General features: G+C 38.6%; 1 protein-coding gene across 4 annotated transcripts in view; it reads right to left on the bottom strand.

The window, feature by feature from the left end:
* Positions 1 to 21,771, bottom strand: part of lrp1bb (low density lipoprotein receptor-related protein 1Bb) — a 280,141-nt gene that overhangs the window by 142,150 nt on the left and 116,220 nt on the right. For all 4 annotated transcript variants that reach the window (XM_075480193.1, XM_075480195.1, XM_075480196.1 and 1 more), the window contains exons 4-10: positions 16,203 to 16,322; positions 15,491 to 15,619; positions 9,752 to 10,009; positions 8,603 to 8,765; positions 2,452 to 2,674; positions 916 to 1,108; positions 646 to 789 (exon numbers count right to left, since the gene is read on the bottom strand). In XM_075480193.1, coding sequence (XP_075336308.1) covers positions 646 to 789; positions 916 to 1,108; positions 2,452 to 2,674; positions 8,603 to 8,765; positions 9,752 to 10,009; positions 15,491 to 15,619; positions 16,203 to 16,322 — 1,230 coding nt within the window. The remainder of the gene's footprint in view (positions 1 to 645; positions 790 to 915; positions 1,109 to 2,451; positions 2,675 to 8,602; positions 8,766 to 9,751; positions 10,010 to 15,490; positions 15,620 to 16,202; positions 16,323 to 21,771) is intronic.

Below are 21,771 nucleotides of genomic sequence, written 5' to 3'. Positions count from 1 at the left end.
GCAAGAAATGTAGAATGGCATTTCCTGGTTACTGCAACAATAACTGGCACTATGTAGCATTAAAGTAGATCCCTGTGCATTGAAAAGTAACAATACAGGTGTATCCAGTGTGCTGAAAACTGATGCCAAGAGCATTTGATTAAGGAGCAGCATTTGACAATTTGGGAATGAGAATAAGATAAGGTTGCACTAGTTTTACTGTCACTAACACAGATGTTAAGTTCAACACATAGCTCTAATTCTATATGTAATAGGCTCTCAAAGACATGAGATTAATTAAGGCCTGATTAATGACAACCATAAGCCTCTGGTCAACACATCAACATCGCATCAACACCTCAGAGCTGTGGTCACACAAAGTTGACATGAATGCCTGCTGAATTGGGGTAATCATTATTCATTTCACAATTGATAATTACTGAAAAAGTGGTTCGTAGATAAGCCACTGGCTGTGATAAATACAAAGCACTGAAAAAACGTTTCCACATTTGCATGAAAGTGTGCCTGAGGTTGCTTTTTTATGGTTTTTGCCCATGAGAAACAAGCTTTAAACAAGGGATTTTAAGATATGGCTTCTTTAAAAAGATATGTACCAAAATATACATTTTTGCATTTATTCATATCCATGATAAAACATTTACTAACTTTTACAGGTTTTCCCATCAAAGCCCAGGCTATATCCAGAACGACAGCGGCAGGTCCTGGACTTGTAACTGCCACTCAGAATGCAAATGTGGGAACATCCACCCGGCTTTCCATATGAATCCATTTCACATGCATGGCTCCTGACTGTGGACAAAATAAGAAAGGACAACAAATTGTCACAATTAAGTGAATAGTTATTTTTCTGACATATTTAAAATCACAGCTTGTGAGTGAACTGGGGTAGATTATGATGCAAGAAATATCCTTTACCTTTTGGCTGAGCAAGTTTGTGGTAAACACGAAGGGATTTAGAATTCCCCAGGCTGGCGAGTGTCCTGCTATCTTCTGTGATGTTAAACCTGTGGATCTGCAGCAGCTCCACAGTGGAACTCCCTTTGGAAGGGTCAGAGTGGATAGCATAAAGGTAGTCCTCAAAAAGAGCTAATGCGTATATGTACGACACCTGCAACAAAGAAAAGGAAAAATCCATGGTGCCTTTTTTTTCTTTTTTTTTTACACCTTACTCAAAGACAAGTCAAGTCAACCCAAAAGTGGAGCAAGAAGGCAATAACAAACTTGAATCAATGAGTGCTTTTACCTTGTAACATGCAACAAGCATTAAGGGGGATTGGAAATGGTGGTGTAGCTGTCTGGTGCATTTGGCAGCCCATACAGGGTCAAAAGCTGGACTCCATTGGGAGGCCACGGGCCCAGACACAACAGCCTCCATGCTACATTTAGCAGGCTGACACCCACACACACAAAGCGACATGGCTGGATGAGCTATGTTCACAGGAAGCACACCTAAGCTCAGTGTGTCACACCTTAGCATTACCGGCACCAGGAAACATGCATTAGAATAAATGAATAAATAACGAACAAAGCACTCAACCGTCTCTCTGTGTGGAACTTTGCTTCAACTTGCTACTTAAACAAGAGGTTTTTAAAGCATCACACATATTACCTCAAAACATGTAGATATGCATGTACTGTTCTTGCATGTTTAGGTATAGCACATTCAATACATGGCATTTGATACTTCCTGCACTAGCTCAACTTCACATTTCTACAGCTGAGTAAAATACCGTAAATGGAAAAAAAAGTACTTTAAATCAACTGAATTTCACAAATTGTAATCAGTTAGTATAACTGTGAGCAAAACATTTGCTTGTTATCACTCATGTGACTGGTTATGCCATAAAGGACCACGGTCTATGGAAAAGGCAGATAGGACATGCATGATATTTGCTATGCAGATGCAAAAATGTTAAGATCCTCACACTAATGTGGGAACAAGCAAATGAACGAGGCAATATCATGCAAGAAACACCTGCATAAATAATAAGGTGATTGATATGGATGTTCTTTCCTCATGAAAGCTGAATGTCTAGTTGAAGTTGGTTGAAAGGACATTTTAATGAATAATTATAATTGGGATAAAAGGCCTTAAAGATGCACTGGAGGAGAGAGGCTATTGATATGCTCATTTTGAAGACAGCTCCACATGTGACTCAGTTCCTTGTATTTAATAAGCCATCAATGTTTTTAAAGACCTTCTTTCAATGAAAATGAAGAGTGAATTATGTCACTAGGCAGTGAATGCACCACCTGTTTTGCAGCACGGTGCCCTAATTGAGAGAATCAACACACATACACACACTCCCCGCACACACATAATCTGAGTTTCTGAAATTGTGACGGCAGTCCTGATCGGCGAAGCCACTGTCATTTGTTCACAGTGGTTTCTTGCAATGTTGTGCCCTTTGAAGACAAAAAGTGCTTGAAACAATGAAACGTGACACTCACTTGGCTCCCATGGATAATAGTGAGCCTGTTCCTGCCGTGGTAATCCACCACGTCGATGTAATCCAGATAGGCATCCGCCCAATACACAAGTTTCTTGACCACATCCAATGCCACAGCTGTGGGCTGCTCGATTTTATAATCCACCAGTCGGGTCCGGTTGGTGCCATCCATGTTGCAACGCTCAACTTTGGCCACATTCCCATAGTCAGTGAAGAAAAGCATGCTGCAGGGGGTGGAAATGTTTAAATGATTACATCCCATAAAGTGTGTTGTCAGATGTTTTAAGAGATATTGGCATAGGCATACAGGCACTGCTGCATATGTATTTTTAAAAAATTCAGGGAGGAGAGTATTTAACCCATTTACTAAGCTTTGCGCCTTGCATTTCACTGCTGTGTGTGCCATTTTTTACCACCAAACAAAAGTTTGCCTTACAAATGTTGTGCCTTTCGTGGCTGTAAGTTGCTTCACTTAGTAGAAACAATTTCTGTGATAAAAGAGCATGTGAAGGAAGAATTTTCGTTTCTCTAGATTTGTTTGGAATGAATGGACATATCATAAATTCTGTAGGTCTATCATCATCCATATTTTTCTCGGGATTATCCCAGAGTGCAGAGAAACGGTATATTGTTATCAAGTGGCACCAAGTTTTTGTAAATATATACCTGTAGATGATCATAGCAAAAAAAAAACACGATGAGACCACCGCCTCCAAATCCAAATTCAATAAGAATATTACAATTTACACAATTTACACTTTTCATCCTTTACGCAAGGATTTCCTTGCTTGACATTCAAATTTACAAATACAAATAGCATATCCCTCATTTTCAGAATTTCATTGGTTATTGATACACAAGTCATCGAAACGATCATTTATAGCTGACTCAGTGTAGACATGGCAAAACACAGCACTTGTGTGCACAGCAGGAATTATGTAGAAGACGGTTTGCTTGGGGAAGTTAAAAGAGTTAATAACTCTTCTTCACTTGCTGTCCAATAACGAATCATAAAAAGACAACAACAAATTTGAGCATAGTAGTCTTATGACTCCTAGTCATAGAGTTGATAAAACTGATGAAATGTTTTTTTTTTTTATTTTATCTGAGCCACAAGGTGCATCATAAATATTTTAGATGCAAACATAATCAGATGCATGCTCACAAATCATATGTAACAAGACAAAAGCTGTATATGAGTCGCTGGTGAACTACAGCCTCCTGATTATCAAAAGGTTTCCTTGTTTGCAGCTCTGCGCTACTTTGTAGTGCCCCTCACAGTCCGCTCGGGACATAATTGAAATGAGCTGGTTTAGCCTGTGTTAGTAGATCGGTGATATTTTAAGATGTCACTCACAAAACTGGACATTCCCATTGTCACAATGTCTGATTTGTGACCAGGTACAACCAACTCAATCATGTTTTATGTCGTAGTGAAACTGAGCAAAGAACCCATTTTGAATTACAATAGTATTAATTGTAACAACAAGAATATTCCCAAAGAGCTAATAGCTGAACACTTGTCTAATCTCAACATGGTGTGCAGTGTGCTTTTAAAAAAAATGAGAAAACTTGCCAAGTGAAGGAGAAAAGAAGAGGTGTCAGGCTTAAAAAAAAACTTTCTACAGCAGATGGACCATATCTAAACATAATGCACTCAAGAAATTGGAAAAATCTAGCAACGCCCTTACACAGCACTGAGACATGCATCTGGACCTTCAGCTGACCAATCTACCTTTCACTGAAGCCTCATCAGAAACGGTCTCTGTGGATGAGTGGCTTTCAAGAAGCCATTCTTAAGGAAAGAAAACAGCAGGAAAAAAAAGGGCAAACATATGCCAAATGACACAAGAACTGGACTTAAAATCGGTGGAAACAGGTCTTATGGAGGAATGAATACTTCCCAGAGTCTGGACCTCAACATTGTTGTAGCAGTGTGGGATCATCTTGACAAAGAACAGAACAAAAGGTAGCCAATACCCAAAGAAGACCTTTAGGATGTACTTCAAGAAGCCTGAAGAACTATTCCTGAAGACTACTTAAAGAAATTACAAGAAAGTTTGTCTAAGAGGGTTCAGGCTGTGTTGAGGAATAAAGGTGCTCAAACCAAATATACTGACTTTCAAGCTTATTAGAATTCTATAAACTTTTTTTTGCCTTATTTATTTCTGTTTTCTGGATGTTTCAATAAATTGTTGTTTGTAATTTCTTTTTTTTTTTGGCAATATAGAAAGAAACGAGAGGTGGCTCAAGGCACTTAGCACAGTAATAAATGTATTCACAGTTTATGTTCAAAGTAATGCTACAACTCAAAATATGACAATAAATAGGAATATAGAGAAACAGGGAAATATAAGGAAACTTCCCACAAAATAAATCAAAACAACACAGAGAGTGGGAATGAAATGAACAATAGATAAAAAAGCAAATTTTAAAAAAAAATAGCACAGGAGTATCTTTAAATGCTTTTGTTGAAATATCCCATCAGACCGCCTCAGGGATAGATCCTCCACTGCCTCAAGGAAAATGTAATAAAAGCAGCATTTTCCATTTCCTTTGTTGTAATTCCGGGACATTCAGAGGGCATGTTGCACAGAACCTCAGAGTTGGTGAGGAGACACAAAATGATTGACAATGTGTAATGCACAGAGGAGCCAAAGCACTATACCTCAAAACCATAAGAACAGTTGGAAAAATGAAAAAGCAAAAGATACAGGGAGCAATGACGAGTCAAAAAAAAAAACTGGTGTTATTCACAGTGTAATTCCTTCCTTAATGTGTGGGAGAGCACATAATTGACATTGCTGGAAGTGTGGGAGAGCAGGGCCTTGACGTTGCTCGAAGCACACATTGTGTATTGACACTGCTCGAAGCATTCCCAGCATGTCTTGATGCTGCTCGAACCATATATTGTTCAAGGTAAGGATGAACAATCTAGATAATGACGAAGATGTAGCAGCATTCTCAGACAGCAGGCGTCAGATTAGGTTTGGGCCACATACACACAGAATGATGGAGAAGAGTATAAGAGGTGGTAACAAGCTGAGATCATTGGGAATTTCCATGCATGCTGAAATGTACACGTCTCTGTGACGGTCTGTTCAATAAATTCCCCATAGGAGGCTGCAAAGGTGAGTCCGACTCACTTTTTCTCCACAACAAATGTAAATGCAAAATAACCTTACAATAAGTGCAACGTCTTCTTCACTGAAGTAAAGATCTCATGCACAGTCACTTCAAAACTGCTCAGGTCTGCATATACAGTCATTAACATGAAGGGCTTGTCATGCTGTCCTGCTGGGTTTCTGTGGGGACAGAGCGCCAAAAGATTCTGTGGATAACGAGCTACAGAGAACGACGGGAAGCCGACTTAATCTGCACAAGTCAAGTCAGGGGAGGGATGGGCTGCCCTTTGAACTCTCAACCCAACTCTGCTCTGAAAAACTGTCTGCATCAGCAAAGAGCTCAGCTTCCCAAACAGGTGCACCTCCACGTGGCATATCAACGATTGCTTTCTGGGATTAGGATGGTGCTGATGCTGTAGTTCTGCATTCCACAGCTTCAAGAAAGTCCATGTTGGATTCTAGAAATGAGCCCCCATGATAAAATAAACTGCATGACAGCAGTTAAAAATGTAAAAATGGTTCATGCCCAACAGTACAACAGAACACTGCATAGATAGTCTCACAACTGACAATCAATACACTGTACTGTATATACTGTACCTTGCAAGGTTGTTTTGTGGTTTGTTCAGTGCTATTCAATGTAAAGTGACTTCCTTCAAATGATTTCCCCAGATTTCCAATATTCAAAATTAACTCACTTCTCCAACAAATATCTGCAAACACTGGGAAAATGTTGTCTTATAAAAGGAAATTAAAACATCATCTCAACAACTCCAAAGCCTTTTCTAATACTATTTTTCAAAAATTATAAATAGCAGATTTTTTAAATTTGACTCTTGTAACAGCTTAATGACCTTAAGACCATCATGGATTTTTCAGTGATGTTGCTCAGAAATTAACCATAATGACTGCTCTATGAGACAGAGGAGGCCATTAGTTGTCTGTAGTCGTTGTTGTCGTATATTGTAAAATGCATTGATAACTATTGGACAAATTGCATAGAGTTTTGTGTAGGTATTTGTATTCAGTACAAGATAAATCAGCATTATAGATTTGACAATCTCTTGAATTTTCATAAAGACCCATAATCAGGTGAGAATTTTAATCAGTTTCTGATCAGAAACCTGCCAAAGTTACTACTTTACCATTGGTAAAATATATAAACTCCAAAAACTGTTGGCAAGAATTCTTTTCGTGGCAGCTGTGATATTTTCCCAAAAAATGTATTTGGCAAAAAAAAATTAGTGGCAGCAGTATCTCCTTCATTTGCATGGAGAGGGATCAGTCAGTGGTGTAAAGCGCCACTGATCAATTCACACCAGAAAATCTAACACATACCATGTGACCAAATCTCCTTTAAGTGCATCTTTTCCAATGGATGGATGGATGGTTTTACAAGCAAAAAGCTGAAACTCATTGGAAGATTCACTTTTGTACCCATGATGGAAATTTTGTTGACATTCAAACCACACCATCAATCTAACTCTTCTCTCTATTAAGGAACAAAGGAAAGGTTTTCCATCAAAAGGCTGTCGTATGTTGCAAAGTTAAAATGCCGTATCCAAAAGTAAGAGAGGCAGGGAAACATGAAGAGAGTCAAACAAGAATAAAAATGGAGTGCCAAAGCAGGGCATATTCTATAAACATGCTTCCTCATGCTGTGCTGCTATCTAACACCTCCCTCATTTCTTTTGTTTTCACTCCATTGCTTCAGGCTGACAGACCTCTCTCAGACCCACTTCTGCAGAAACAGCTGTAACCATTTCTCACCAATTAGAGTCAATAGGAGTGCTCAAAAAACTTCAGTGTCTTACAGTCTGTCTAGCCAGTATCCTGCAAATCCAGCTCCCAGCAGATGCTGCATTTATAGTGTGTTCAGGTGTGATTATTACACAGTCACTAATAAACTGTGTTGACTTAGGTCAGAGAGAGATTCACATAAACTCTAACGTGCTCTAACGTATATTTACCAAAAGGCAAGTACATTCCAGCAGCCGGTCTGCCTATAATGAGAAACAGAAAGATGCAGCCAACCAAATCAAACTCAGCCATGCCGTGAAGACTCCAACGGCTAATCATCTTTGATTAGACCCATGTGCTTAAAGGTAGCCCAAGCTGTTGAATAAAGTATATTTTTTTAAATCGGGAAAAACACAAAGTGCAAATGCACTTCTGCTTTGGCCTTCAGAATAATTATGCAGTGTATTAGGATGTAAGATTAATATTGCATTGTCTTGGCTTTAAGGGATGGTCATAACTGACTAACAACACCCATGCAGAGCAGCAAAATGGATCCATTATCAATGAAGTTGGGAAATGATCATAAATTTGCTACAAGCAGTATAAATTACACACAATCACTCTTTTGACAGCAAATGTGTCATTGTTATTAGCCATGTAACAATCTAAAAAATATTTCTCCAAAAGAAAATAATTAAAAATGAACCTTCCCTCCTGCTGTATCCTCGTGTCCTTACAAAGTAATAGCTCATCCTTTTCCCAGCTGACCAGAACCAGGAGAGCAGAACTGATAATAGGTTCACATTCTGGTACAGCTGGTGCATGGACTTTATTCAGATGTTATGCTATTTTTCTGCACTCTGACACAGTGAACTGCTAAAAATCTTACCAAACAAAATTGTGATCCCAAAGACTGTCATCCAATATTGTTTAATGTCATTTTTGCTGAGAGTAAAATATATTTTTTCTCCATTGTTGCTCAGCTGTATTTGAAATCTTCAGAGATAAAAATCTTGTAATGGAAAGTCCTGCAGGGGTATTTTGTTCTTGTGGAGAGAAATTGGTGAATACAGATCTGTCTGGACAGTAGAAGCAGTTTGAAGCATCACCAACTACCCACCAAATTTCACAAGGGAAAGGGCTGAGTGGAAGGACAAAAACCCATTAAAATCCCCTCATTGTTAGGCACATTCCTCACACTAACTCAAACTTTTTTTTTGTTTTTTTTCATATAAGATAAATGATATTTTTAAAAAATGCATAGGAGGATATCTGCAGTGAACTCACCCCATGAGAGGATCCAGAGCTATTCCTTTAGGATTCAGTAGGTCTTGTTGTAGGATGGTAACACATGTGTCGCCGTCACGGTCACAGACAAAAATCTTGTCTGTGACACGGTCAACTAAATAAATGTTTCCTGTCAGCCAGTCAATAGCCATGTGCTCCACATCTGCAATGATGTAAAACAGAAAGGCAGTTACATTTTTAAGCACAGCAGCTGAATAAATACTCAAATGTCTGTGTTACATTTCAATGAAAATCAAAGGGACTAAAAATGATGGTAAAACAGAAGCAGCAGGGGACCTAAATATCCTAACTTTTATTCCCTAACGAAGCTCCAAAAATATTTTTACTAATCCTGCGGTCATTATAACCGAGCTTGTTTTTTCTGCCTTGCAAATACCCACATCTCTGAAAATCAATCTTCCCCATCTGACAAGCAGGACTTTTGCCTTCAAGCTCCAGCTGAGTTATGACTGAAGGAATCATCAGTTATTTTTCAGAAATTCCAAACTCTCCCATGAGACACACCATCAAACCTTTTCCAGGATAAGAAGTAGCCAGTATAATGAGTGAACTAAGTTTGATGTGCAAAATTGTTGCGGTGCTCCTTTAAATTTTACCTTCACTGATTGCTGACTGCCTGTCAGAATTCCATTATTCACTTATATTCTTGTACAGTATAAGCTGACACTTCTGATGTGACTGCTTTGTGAGAAAAGCAAAGACTTTGTCTTCGTAAAGTGACAGATAATGAGTGAAAGTCACATGGATTTAATGTTAAATATGTTAATGTTTGTAATAATCTATACTAGGTGTAAGTATAGGAAAAAGGAGCATTTTAAAAGAAGCAAAGCTCATGTTCCATGCAGGCATGAGTGACAGCTGTAGGATAAAGGTGAATGCCAAAACTGCTGAGGCTAACCTGTCTTAAACTGCGCAGATAATGAGGAGAGAGAAACAGCTTGCAGGTAAGACAGGGAGCCAAATAACAATGAGCCAGTTTGTGTGTGAGAGAACACTGGGTGATGTGTACCTCAGCTGAAAAGATGCATAGTTGCCCTATTTTTATGTAAGTGAGTGCTCACCATTTGAAAGCAGACAGTCAAATTTATCAAAAAGTCAGGACAGGAAAGGACAATGTAATAAACATACGTTGCAAACTTTGTTGTGTTCTTATTTCCCGTTCCCGTGTGAATCCACGCAGATTTCTTGTTACAGCACAGCGGAGTTGCCCAGAGGACTGTGTAGAAAGGGCCCAACATACACTTTCCTGGCTGTGCTGGAAATCCAATGCCAGTGTTCCATTTACACTTAGAGACCTCAGGGGCTGATGGCCTGTCCCATTTAGGTGGGTGATGACAATACGATCTGGGCCACCAATAAGAAGCACTGGACGGCTGTCACCAGGATCTATATTGAAAAGAAAAGTAAAAATAGGTAGTTTTTATTCCAGTAGCACCATTTTCACCAAAAACATCAAGACAAAAGCTTTTCTCAGTCTCAAATCATGACGCTTGGTGTTTTTTCAGTGGGCAGTTGCAGTCTGAGAGGCTCCAATAGGCATCTCAATATCAGGAAAAGGCCTCAGACTGTAACAAAATTTTCCTTCCCGGTGTCATCAGTCAGTACAATGCACAGTCCAGTGGAGCTCTGGTCACACCGCAACATTAAACCACTTTCCTAGTTCCAGGATACGTGCACAAGAGTAGAACTGAGTTTGTCACTGGAATGCTGTGGATTGTGTTTGACATATTAGACATTCTGATGCTTTTGACTTGGTCCCACTCAGTGGGAGATAATCACACATTAAGTAATCTGCAATCACTGCAGAGATGTTGTCTTTAAGTTACAAAAAAGGCTAATGTCAGATTATGATGTTGCGGTTATAACATCTGAATTGTATTAGAGCAGCTTTATTAGGAATTTGGTCATATTAATATACTCTTGTGCTTTACTGTTTTCAGAAAGAAAAAAAAGAAAAAAGATCAAATTTTGGAGCAAGCTCTGTGATTTTTTTTATATCCTATGTTAGACATGATTAACTTTATAATTAATTTATGCTTATTAACACTTTACTAGATGTTCAAAGATATATATAAACTGCCTCAGAAGTAAAAAAAAAAAAAACCTTTCTAACCAAATACGTGCATATTTTATTGCCCTATTTTACAAAGGGATTGTGGATATTAGGATATGCACAATTACTTCATCCCACTGTGTATAATTGCTGTAATTTGTTAGCGGGCTACATGAACAATTCAAACCCAGCATGTGTACCCATCCATTCAGTCTCCTGGTTTAGGAAAAACAATCCACTTACCGATTTATCCACCTCCAGCATCTATAATTCACTTTCCAAGATTGACTGTTGGATATCCATCATTTCAAAACCAGCATGCAATTGTTGTGCCATGAATTATTATTTTGTGTCATAAAAGCCAGAATCTTTTGAAAAAAAAACAAGTTTTCTGAATTGGCTAGTTGAGTAAGTTGGGACCTTGAATAAAAAAAAAAAACATTTTGTGGGTGACACAGAAAAATGTATCAACTTTAAACCTGAGGTATGCATCATTGAATGCTTTCAAAAATAACTATGAATGACTTTTTAGTACATTGGACTGATCATTGTAGACTTTTTTTTTTTGCTACTGAAAATGACCAGAAGTCTGCCGTAGAACTTAATGGATTAAACTGGAAATATTTCCAGACACACGTGCATTCATTGTGTTGGTTTGCCAGTTAATAATTAGATATCTTTGAAAAATACTGTATTAGCTAAAGTACTTGAAATGCATACAAAAGGAGAGAATCCTTCACTATTACCTCCAACACTGGCTGGGCAACACAGGACTAATGTAATTACAAATGTTTTCTGTAAGGGTCTGTTTAAGCTATAACAAAACCAAATGAGAAACATAAGGATCAACTCAGTTGGCAGACTGGATTTTTTCCCAGACTCATCTTCCCACAGGAGACCACGATGGTAAAACAGAAAAAAAAAAGATGGCTTTATGGGTTTAATTGACCGTGCACATTCTCTGACACCAGGTTCACCCTCTTAAAAGGGCTCTTATTTATCCCAATCTTCCACACAAGTTCAAGTCAAGGGCTGCTCTTCTAAAATGGGCTATAAATCAGAAAGTCTGGTGGCATAACTGCTAGTGCATGACTAAGACCCACAGTTTTTCTCCCACAGTAGGGGGTAGATGTGGTTTTGCCACCTTAATGGAAGTTTGCTCAAATTCTGCATGAGGTCAGCGAAGAAAAAGTACATTTTTCATGTAGTCAAAAGGGCCATAATTCAACAAAACTTATAGTAAATTGATGGGACTAACAAGTCTGGGTAGGAAACATCCCATGTATGACCTGAATCAAAGAAAAAAAAACATACGTTGTGTAAAATGTAAATAAAAACCAAATGCAATGATTTACCAATCTCATAAACTAAAGTTTTAAACATAATATCAAATGTTATCAAATGTTGAAAGTGAAACATTTTTCTATTTCTGAAAAATATTACCTCATCTTGAATTTGATAGCAGCCACACAGCTCATAAAGTTTGGCTGGAGGCAACAAAAGGCTTGGTATTCAATAGATTCAGCTTGAGGAACTCATTGCAACTAATTAGTTTTATTAGCGACAGGTCAATAACACGAGTGGCTTTAAAAGAAGCATCTTAGAGAGCAGGAGAGTCTTTCAAAAGTAAAGATGGGCAGTAGGGGTGGGCGATATGTATCGTTTGCGAAATTATCGTGAATGTTGTTTTGACGATGAGTAATTTTGCAATATCGAGATATAGGAGATATATATATATTTTTTTTTTTTTTCAATCGCCAAAAATCAATAAAGTGCGGCGCCAGTGGTCCTCTGCCCTTACCACAGCGCCACGCCCTGCTTTGAACACTCTAATTTTTTCAAAGTAAACGCTTCGGACCCCGCGGGACACTCAGCTAAGAGCATCGGGGGCGCCGAGAGGCCGGGGCTGGGACAGACGGTAGCTCGCCTCGCGGCGGACCGTCAGCTCGATCCCGAGATCCAACTACGAGCTTTTTAACTGCAGCAACTTTAAGATAGCTATTGGAGCTGGAATTACCGCGGCTGCTGGCACCAGACTTGCCCTTCAATTGATCCCCGTTAAAGGATTTAAAGAGTCCTGTATTGTTATTTTTCGTCACTACCTCCCCGAGTCGGGAGTGGGTAATTTGCGCGCCTGCTGCCTTCCTTGGATGTGGTAGCCGTTTCTCAGGCTCCCTCTCCGGAGGGAGAAGTAGCCTGAGAAACGGTTCGAGGTTATCTAGAGTCACCAAAGCGGCCGCGGCACCCCGAGAGGCACCCGCATGGGTTTTGGGTCTGATAAATGCACGCATCCCCGAAGGTCAGTTTGCATGTATTAGCTCTAGAATTGCCACAGTTATTCAAGTAACGGTAGAGCGATCAAAGGAACCATAACTGATTTAATGAGCCATTTTCAGTTTCACTGTACCGTGTGTGCTTAGACTTGCATGCTTGTGTTCATTTTATTGTGATCTTAAAGCAAGTTTTAATTTTTTTTTTTTAAATATCGTCAAAATATCTTTATCGTGAAAATCCTAAAAAATATCGAGATATTTTTTTTTGCCCATATCGCCCACCCCTAATGGGCAGAGGTTCAGAAAAAAACAAACAGACAAAAAGACTCTTCATCAGACTATGGAGTAGCTTCAGAATAATGTTCCATAAAGCAAAATTGTGAATAGCCCATCATCTGTAGTACATAATGTCATCAAGAGATTCTGGAGACTACTCTGAGTGCAGGGACATGGTCGAAAATCAGTGTTGGATTCCTGTGATCCTCTTTATGGTTGAGTTTATATTTTTCTTTTTCCCCTCTTCTTTGATTGCTTTAATTTTTATTCAATTTTTTTTCTCTCTTTAAATTGCTTGTTTTTATGCTGCTTTATGCTGTTCTTTTAAATGCCTTGTCTTTATGTAAAGCACATTGAGTTGCCTGTGGTATGAAATGCGCTATTTAAATAAAGATGCCTTGCCTTGCCTTGCCTTTAGGCAACACTGCACTAACAACAGTGTCAAGTATATATAGAGCAACACATGCTCCCATCTGGCCTTGCATATCTTATCGACAATGCTAAACCATATTGATTACTGCATCCGTTACAACAGCAAGGCTTCATAGCAGAAATGTCCAGCTGCTGGACTGACCTGCCTGCAATCCAGACCTTTCACCAACTGAAAACATTAGCTACATCAACAAGACAAAGAGGACCCAGAACTGTTTAGCATCTAGAATCCTATATCTTGACAGAGCTGTTTTTGGATGTTTACAGGCTATTGTTAAAAGAAGACAAGATGCTACACAGTGGTAAATATGACCATTGACTTTTTTTTTTAAATATGTTGCTGACACTGAATTCAAGATTGGATCATATTTTTCACTAAACAGTGAATTGTCTCTCTTTCAACAGCTGATATTTTCTCTCTTCTATTGGGAATGAAATATGGGGTTATGATGTTTGCAAATAGTTGCATTCTGTAATTTAACATAGGGTTGTGACTTGTTCTGCATTTAGACATCAATTCATGTCAAAAAAACATTAAAACCAATAACAGAGAATAATCACAGTAATATTGTTATTCATTTTGACAGTATATGTAGCCACAAAAAAGATGTGCAGCAAATAGCTCTTGACATGTTTAGCTGAATATCTTAAGCTTGAAAAAAAAAAATACATCAGCTTCTGAGAGTCAGGTTAGTTAGTATTGACAAACGTACTCTGAAGTCTTTCTATTTTTTATGGTACATCTAAAATCATAAAAGTATATGTTTTAGTCTTATTCTTTGATTGATCTGTTTCTTGGTTTTCTACAAAAGTCCAATAGATAAGTTTAGCAGCCATTGCATAAAGGTTTGTCACATGCCTGAAATATAAATCAATTACAGGTTCAATCTCCTTGAAAACAAATAGATTCATGAAGAAAATACATTTCACTTCAATCTGAGGTAAAAACAGAAGATCTTAAATCAAATTAAAAAAAAAAGTGTTTTGCAGAGTTTTAACTTCAATCGTCCTCTCAGCCCATTAGTATGTTTTCCATACCCTGCTGCTGTTCCTCATCTTCTGGCCTCTCGCAGCTCTATCACAAATTTATATTCATGAGCTTTTACAGCTAATGGTAACCCCATAGTTATGCTCCTACACTATCACTCTGCTAAATTAATATTAATGCATGTGAGCATTGGGTTCAGTTAAGTTTATGGGTAATCATATTCAGTTTATTCCTGGTAGGACACCAGTCACAGTGATTAAAAGCTGCAACAGTCATGTTCTCCCCAACAAGGTGTACTGGGCCTCCAGCTATTTTCAACCTACATAGCAAAGAAGTGACAACATCCTAAAAAATTCTGCATCACTTGATGGTTTCGTGCTTGACAGGAAAATATGTTGCGCAATGGATTAAGATTGTTTCTTTGCAGATTGCACACCTTCTAAACACAATGCCTACTTTTGGAGCATTTAACTTCTACAATAAGTGGATTGTTTGACTCAAGGGAGCAAAATTGAAACACAACCAACATCAGGCGTCAACATAAATCAGGGTGATGTGTGGCATTGTCTCCTCGCAAAATACTCCAGACTGCACCCACTTAAAATCTCATGCTCATTAATTTTATCATTATCCCAGCCTGACCACATCTACCCGTTCCCATGTGGGTGATGGATGTGGTCATTTCTAAACCACATTAATCTTGCCCTACCATTTCTAGTGAACGCTGAGGCGTTGATAAGCTGGAATTCCACTCCAGTTGAACAAAACTGCCTTGTTTATTATTAGAAGTGAAACATACATACTATGCAGATTACGTTGTATCCTGAAGCAAGTGTGCTGCTCACCTTGTTTGGCTTTGCAAGATGTCCTGTCAGGCTGCAGAATGTATCCTTCTGTGCAGCTGCATCTGTATGACCCATAGGTGTTCGTGCAGGTTTGGCTGCATGCACCGTACATGCCACATTCATCATGATCTTATGGAGAAAGAAAAATAGTCATTTGTAACAAATTAGGTGTGCTCAAACATGACCCAAATACATAAAGTATACTTAATGTGGCCTCACTCTGGCACCTCAGGCATAATTACTTTTATAACCAATGAGTTTTTCTTGAGGTTGCAGTACTCTATGAACTGCTCTTTGTCATGTCTTCCCCACCTGAATCAAATTCAGGAGGAGTTGCTACTTTGTTGAACCTCTTCCACCAGCATAATCATGCAGTTTTATGCCACACTCATGATATGGGGGTATGAGCAAAGTCCTTGGTGGCTGTTTGAAACCTGGCCTGTGACATGTGTGAAGAGCATTAAAGGATAAAGACACTTGGAGAAGCTGTGTGTTATATAAACAATATGTGAATCCATGTGTACATGTGCTAGTGGTGAAATTCAAAGTGCAAAAGGCCCTGCCTGCAGACAGATGGTTTTCCTATTCCCTGAAACTCCTACCTATTCATCTGAAAGAAGTCTGGCCGGGGGCAAAAAGAAAGATTGGTGTTGGAGGAAAATGGGGGAGTGTTCCATGGCAGGAGGCCACCACAAGTGCTGTGGAATCTCACCTCTGCAGCTTGTTCCGTCCTCGCCGACCTCAAAGCCATCGGCGCAGAAACAGAAGGTGCCGTTTCTCGTCATGACGCAGCCATAGCGACACCGAAGCTCGTGGCAGGCTGACAGGAGCTCTGCAAAGGGAGAGAGAAAAGTGATTGCAGAAAAAAATAAATGGTTGGGTTGATGGGATAAGAGTTTACATTTTGATTGAAGAGATCTTTTTTTTGTGGTAATGGCCATTTCCTTCTTATTTGCTCCCTTGTCTTTTTGCTACAGTATTCCACCGGATCAATGGTAGTTGTATATTGTTCTTAGACAAAATATCAAAGATTCACAACATGGAAAAAAATTACTGAATACAAATGGCTTTTTATTTTTAATGTAAATGTTAACTATGGGATCAATGCCACAGAACAAAAAAAAATAACTGAAACAAACGTCACCCTTTTTTCTTTATGTCACACGATAATGGCGGGTAAATAGTAAGTGTGACAGAAAAGTTTCAAAAACACTAAACTTTAGGTTTGTGAAACATCTGATGAGCATGATTAAAATCTAAAACCAACATTGCATAGTCAAGTCTTCAACTGACAAACTGACTGACAATGTAGCAGCCCTCAGGAAGCACCAACATTGTCATTTCCCATGTACATTCTGAATACTGTAATGGGGAACAACGCTCGGTAAAGTACAAAAACTTCTAATTGTGGTGTGATGAATATTCAGTGGAATAAATGAATGAATGGCACAAATGAAATAACAGCCTGCAAAACAAAGCTCTTACAGAGCAAAGATTGATATGTCAGTGCTGAACTTTAATTAATGTCAACCTACAGCCCAAAAGATAAAGCAGAGCACTGATTGTCCATGGTCTTTCCTGTTCTAACCATCTCAAGACATTAATGAAATGCTGCGGCATCAGACCAAATCATTTCCTGACAGGGTGTATTTACATTGAGCAGCATCATGGGGAATAAAAATGCCTCAGTTATCATTATTTTTTATAAGAATCTTTGTTTCTTTATTTCTACGATTTGTAGGAGTTGAAATGATGATGATATGACACAATTTCTATGTTATTTGAAGTTTTTTTTTTTTTTTCATTTTACTATCTAAACTCATCGTTACATGAAAATGAATGGTAATGTTTGGAGTGTAATATATACAGTAAATCAGGAGATTTACTACAGGGGACCAATATGTCAACTGAATAAAAATGATTTTATAGACTGAGATGGACTGGCAACCTCTTCAGGGTGTAACTATCTTCCAGTCAAAGTGCAGCTGGGTTCGGTTTCAGGCTCCTGTGACCCAGCACGCTGCACAATTTAATAATGAGGGGAATTAATAATAAAAAAAAAGTTAAATAACAACCTTGGCATGCAAAATCAGCTGTTTCAACAATGACATAACTATGCTTCTCAGTTGTTGTTCCACTGTATCAAGATGTCAAACTGACATTAATAAACTCACAATTGAAAGTACTCTAAATCAGCACTGAAGTACTCAAAACACTGTTACTGACAGTAAGATATGCAGGCTTTAACACAATGTCACTTAACAGCCTTCAAAAAGGCTTAGATGAAACAACAGGGGAGAACTTTATGTGCATTTGGTCTTCAAAGCCTTCCGACGTTCTGACAGACAGGCAGTTGAATGCGAATGACAGAGCTTTCATTTTGGAGCAAACAATTTTTTGAGGTGCTGGGGAGCAAGCAATCACAGAAGTGAATGATAAATGCCCAGTAGCCTTCAGACCACAATGTCCAGAGAGCCTGCTTTGCCATTCATTAATTCCTCTCACTGGCTCTTGATGGTGAAGGGATTTTTTTTAGTAGCAAAGAATCAAAGCTTGATGTACTGCAAAGTGAATCTCAAAGCCTACTATTTTAATTTTTTTTTTTAAATGCATGCTGCTGCTGTTCTCAAGGTAAATGATATGTTGTTGACATTAATCATTTCATTACTTTAGAAGAGTGCATATGTCAGGTAGAGGTATAACTGCACAGTGGGTACATTATTGCAAATTGACAAATTACAAGTCAAACATACTGATTTACAATAGCTCTGGGTGACAATAAGCACTAATAAAGAAGTAACACTAAATGAGTTCTGCAGTAAAAAAAAAAATTAAATGATTATACCATTTAGGAAATTTCAGACCAACTAAATACATTGAGCTTAGAATAATATTTTCATACAAATATGAGCAAACGATTTTCTTTTTTGGCAAATATTAAAAGCCCCTTTTTTAAAATAAATCAACTATTTATTCACATGAATAATGGAAGATGTTGAGTTGCCGCTCTGCATGTTGCCTCTGTTAAATATGAGTAAAAATAGAAGCCATGTACTGTTATGCTACTAGAGCTGTGCTATTAGTAGCTCGCAAACAAACCTTCAGCAGTTTTGGAAAAGTGTTGAAGATGTTGTAGCTGTGATACGTTTGTTCATGTTTAAAATGCTAACGGTTAGTTATGCAGTCTGGGACCTCATTTTCCAATGACTCCTAGAACAACCCTAAATTCAAGACATACAGAAAACATGTTTTCATGAATATTTGAAGATTTCTTTTCTCCAAAAAATTTCTGTTCTACAAAAACAGAGAGACAAATCTCTATGTCTCTGAAAAACTACCTGCACGAAAGGTTTGAAGGTTCATATGTCTAAATTAATATCTGTAACTCTAAAACACACATGTTGTGTTTAAATTCATGTTTTGCTTGAGAATGGTTCACTTGTCATAAAATTCCTTTTTTCAACTAATTTCGGAAAATAGTTGAAAAACATTAAAACAACAGATTCAACATTAAATTTTCCTCCCAACAGAACAGCCTCAGCTCTGAGATGTCAGTGAGTTTTCTCACATGTACTGGTTCCCCGCTTTTTTAAGCTGGATCATGGTTAGGGTTTTTATTTAGCTATTTCAAAACTCAAAATTCTCTTCAACCGTTCTTTGGTAAAAGTACCTGAGAGCTTCAGATCATTTTCTTTTTTCATCGATGACTGTCTTGTATCACTTACAAAAATCTGAATTTCAATGATCAATGATTTGTCCAGATGCAGTGGAACAAGACCAAATCATGATAGTACCATCACCGTCTTACACAGAGGATGAAAGTTTCTTCTGATGAATTGTAATGTTTTGTGTCCTCGAAAAATAATGCTTCATAATGAAACAAGGAAGTTCTGTTTTGGTGTTATCCATTCAACAATCCATCCGTGACAACATCTACCAACATCCCTCTAGCTTCACCATGTGATCGTTACTAAACTGTAGTTATCCTTGCAACATTGTGATCATTCATTCACTCCATTGTCTTTCAGTGTTCTCATGATAGTAGACTCATGAACATAGTTGCAGGCCAGTGAGATGGGCCTGTGTTTCTATGGGACCTGTGAAGACTATTGCACTCGTTCCTCTCCTTTCTTTCTCTTTAGCAAGTATGTTGCTGAACAGTGGAATACAAATACAAACCCACTGCAGCAATAAGGAAAACATGCCAGCCCTGAGGGTAACAGCTATCTTAAATTTCCTCCATTTTGACATAAAAAGTGTTTTTCTTGTCTAGTTGACCACTCAAAGCACTGTTGCACTACAAACCACATTCATCCATTCTCTCTCTCTCACACACACACACACACACACACACACACACACACACACTCATCTTAGTCCACACAATTTTACAGGCTACACAGTGCTTTTTTCTCTATTACACACATCCACACACACACACCAATGGACGCTTCGGTAGGAAACGTTGGGTTCAGTGTCTTGTCCAAAGATGCTTCGACATGTCGTCTGGGGAAACCGGGATTTAATGACCGAGCTGCCGAGTGGTAGATGACTGCTCTTTCTCTTTGGCTACAACTTCCCCTGTCTGAATTTTGTAGTCTGAATCATTAAGGTTTTGAAATGTTGTCCATCTTGGTAAGCATCAAAGACTCTTTTTCTTAGGTCCTCAAGAATCTCATTTGTTCTCGCAATGATACATTTCAACAAACACGCGTTGTAAGGGTGACATCAAACAGCAATCCCTCTCCTCTCACATCTGATTGTCATCATATTGAATGAAAACAGATCAGGTTCACATATTTGCATTATATGCATTTCCATTATTTTTCTAAAATATTGCATCTGTCCATTAATTTATTATTTAATTTGTGTGATAGTGCGAGGTTGTTGAAGGACCCAGACTCACAACCAAAATGCATTACCCGATACAGGCAAAAAAAAGGGAGGCAGTCAGTAAGAGAGAAAAGGCATATATCAGACAGAAGGTCAAAATCTAAGCTGAGTCCATAATTAATCCAAATAATCATGTGAAACAAATGCTGTAAAACAGGCAAAAAGAAGAAGACGACAAAACAGTTGAGAGTCTTCTGGGGTTCTGGGAATAATAGTTGATGACTGCAGAGAAGTAGGGGACAAACAAGACCCAAAACTTTACACTGTTGGTCATCTGTCCATGCGGGTAGAAACAACCTATAGTTATGTGGAAGGAATATGTGACCACTAGCTGTGAATGCAACGGCATGTGAATTGTAAAAACAGCATCCATGGACCAAAATAGGTTCGATTTGTAACACTAACCATGTTACTGCTTAAACACAACCAGGAAGTGACAAAGTGTTGTAATGTTTTATGTGTTACTAAAGGTATGACCCAATTTGCTCATCTCGACAGAAGGACTTTTTGGAGTATTCACACAAGGAGAGAGACAACAAACTGAAAACTAACTAATTTAAAGGTTATCTCACATAACCTTTAAACAGAGTGTAATAACAAGAAAGCCATTTGCAAAGCTAAAACTGCTTATTCTTCATCAGTGATTGAGTTATTTACAGCACTGTAGCCAGGCTGCCTGAGAGTCCCAGCTCTGTCAAACCATCCATCCATTTTCTATACCCGCTGAATCCGTCGGTCGGATCGCGGTGGGGCTGGAGCCTATCCCAGTGGTCAATGGGCGAGAGGCAGGGTACACCCTGGACAGGCCACCAGTCCATTACAGGGCCACACAGAGACAAACGAGACACACACACTCACATTAATTCCTAAGGACAATTTTTTAAAGACACCAATTAACCTGACATGCATGTTTTTGGATGGTATGAGGAAGCCGGAGTACCCGGAGAGAACCCACGCATACATGGGGAGAACATGCAAACTCCACACAGAAAGGCCCCAGCTGGGAGTTGAACCTGGAACCCTCCTGCTCTGAGGCGACTGTGCTAACCACCACACCACCGTGCAGCCCCCTGTCAAACCATGTATTCCTTTAATTCTTAGTGGTGATGACTTCATGAGCATCTTCAACAATAAAATTGTTTATATCAGAGAGAAAATGTATTCCTACTCATTCATTACCTCCCCACGATTATAACTGCAGTAACATCAAGTACAGCAGAAATGTACAGAAATGTCTGTAGAAACGATTTGTGTTTTGACCGTTTCTGTCCCGTCGCGTTCTCTGAGCTATAAACAATTTTAGCTTCATCCAAAACATCAACTTTTGAGACCCTATCCCAACCAGACTGTTCAAGCATCCTTATTGGATTTGTTGAATCTTTATTTGT

This window comes from Odontesthes bonariensis, chromosome 12, assembly GCF_027942865.1.
Source record: "Odontesthes bonariensis isolate fOdoBon6 chromosome 12, fOdoBon6.hap1, whole genome shotgun sequence".
NCBI lineage: Eukaryota > Metazoa > Chordata > Actinopteri > Atheriniformes > Atherinopsidae > Odontesthes > Odontesthes bonariensis.
The sequence above is the reverse complement of the archived record's forward strand: the minus strand, read 5'-3'. Positions and strand labels throughout refer to the sequence as shown.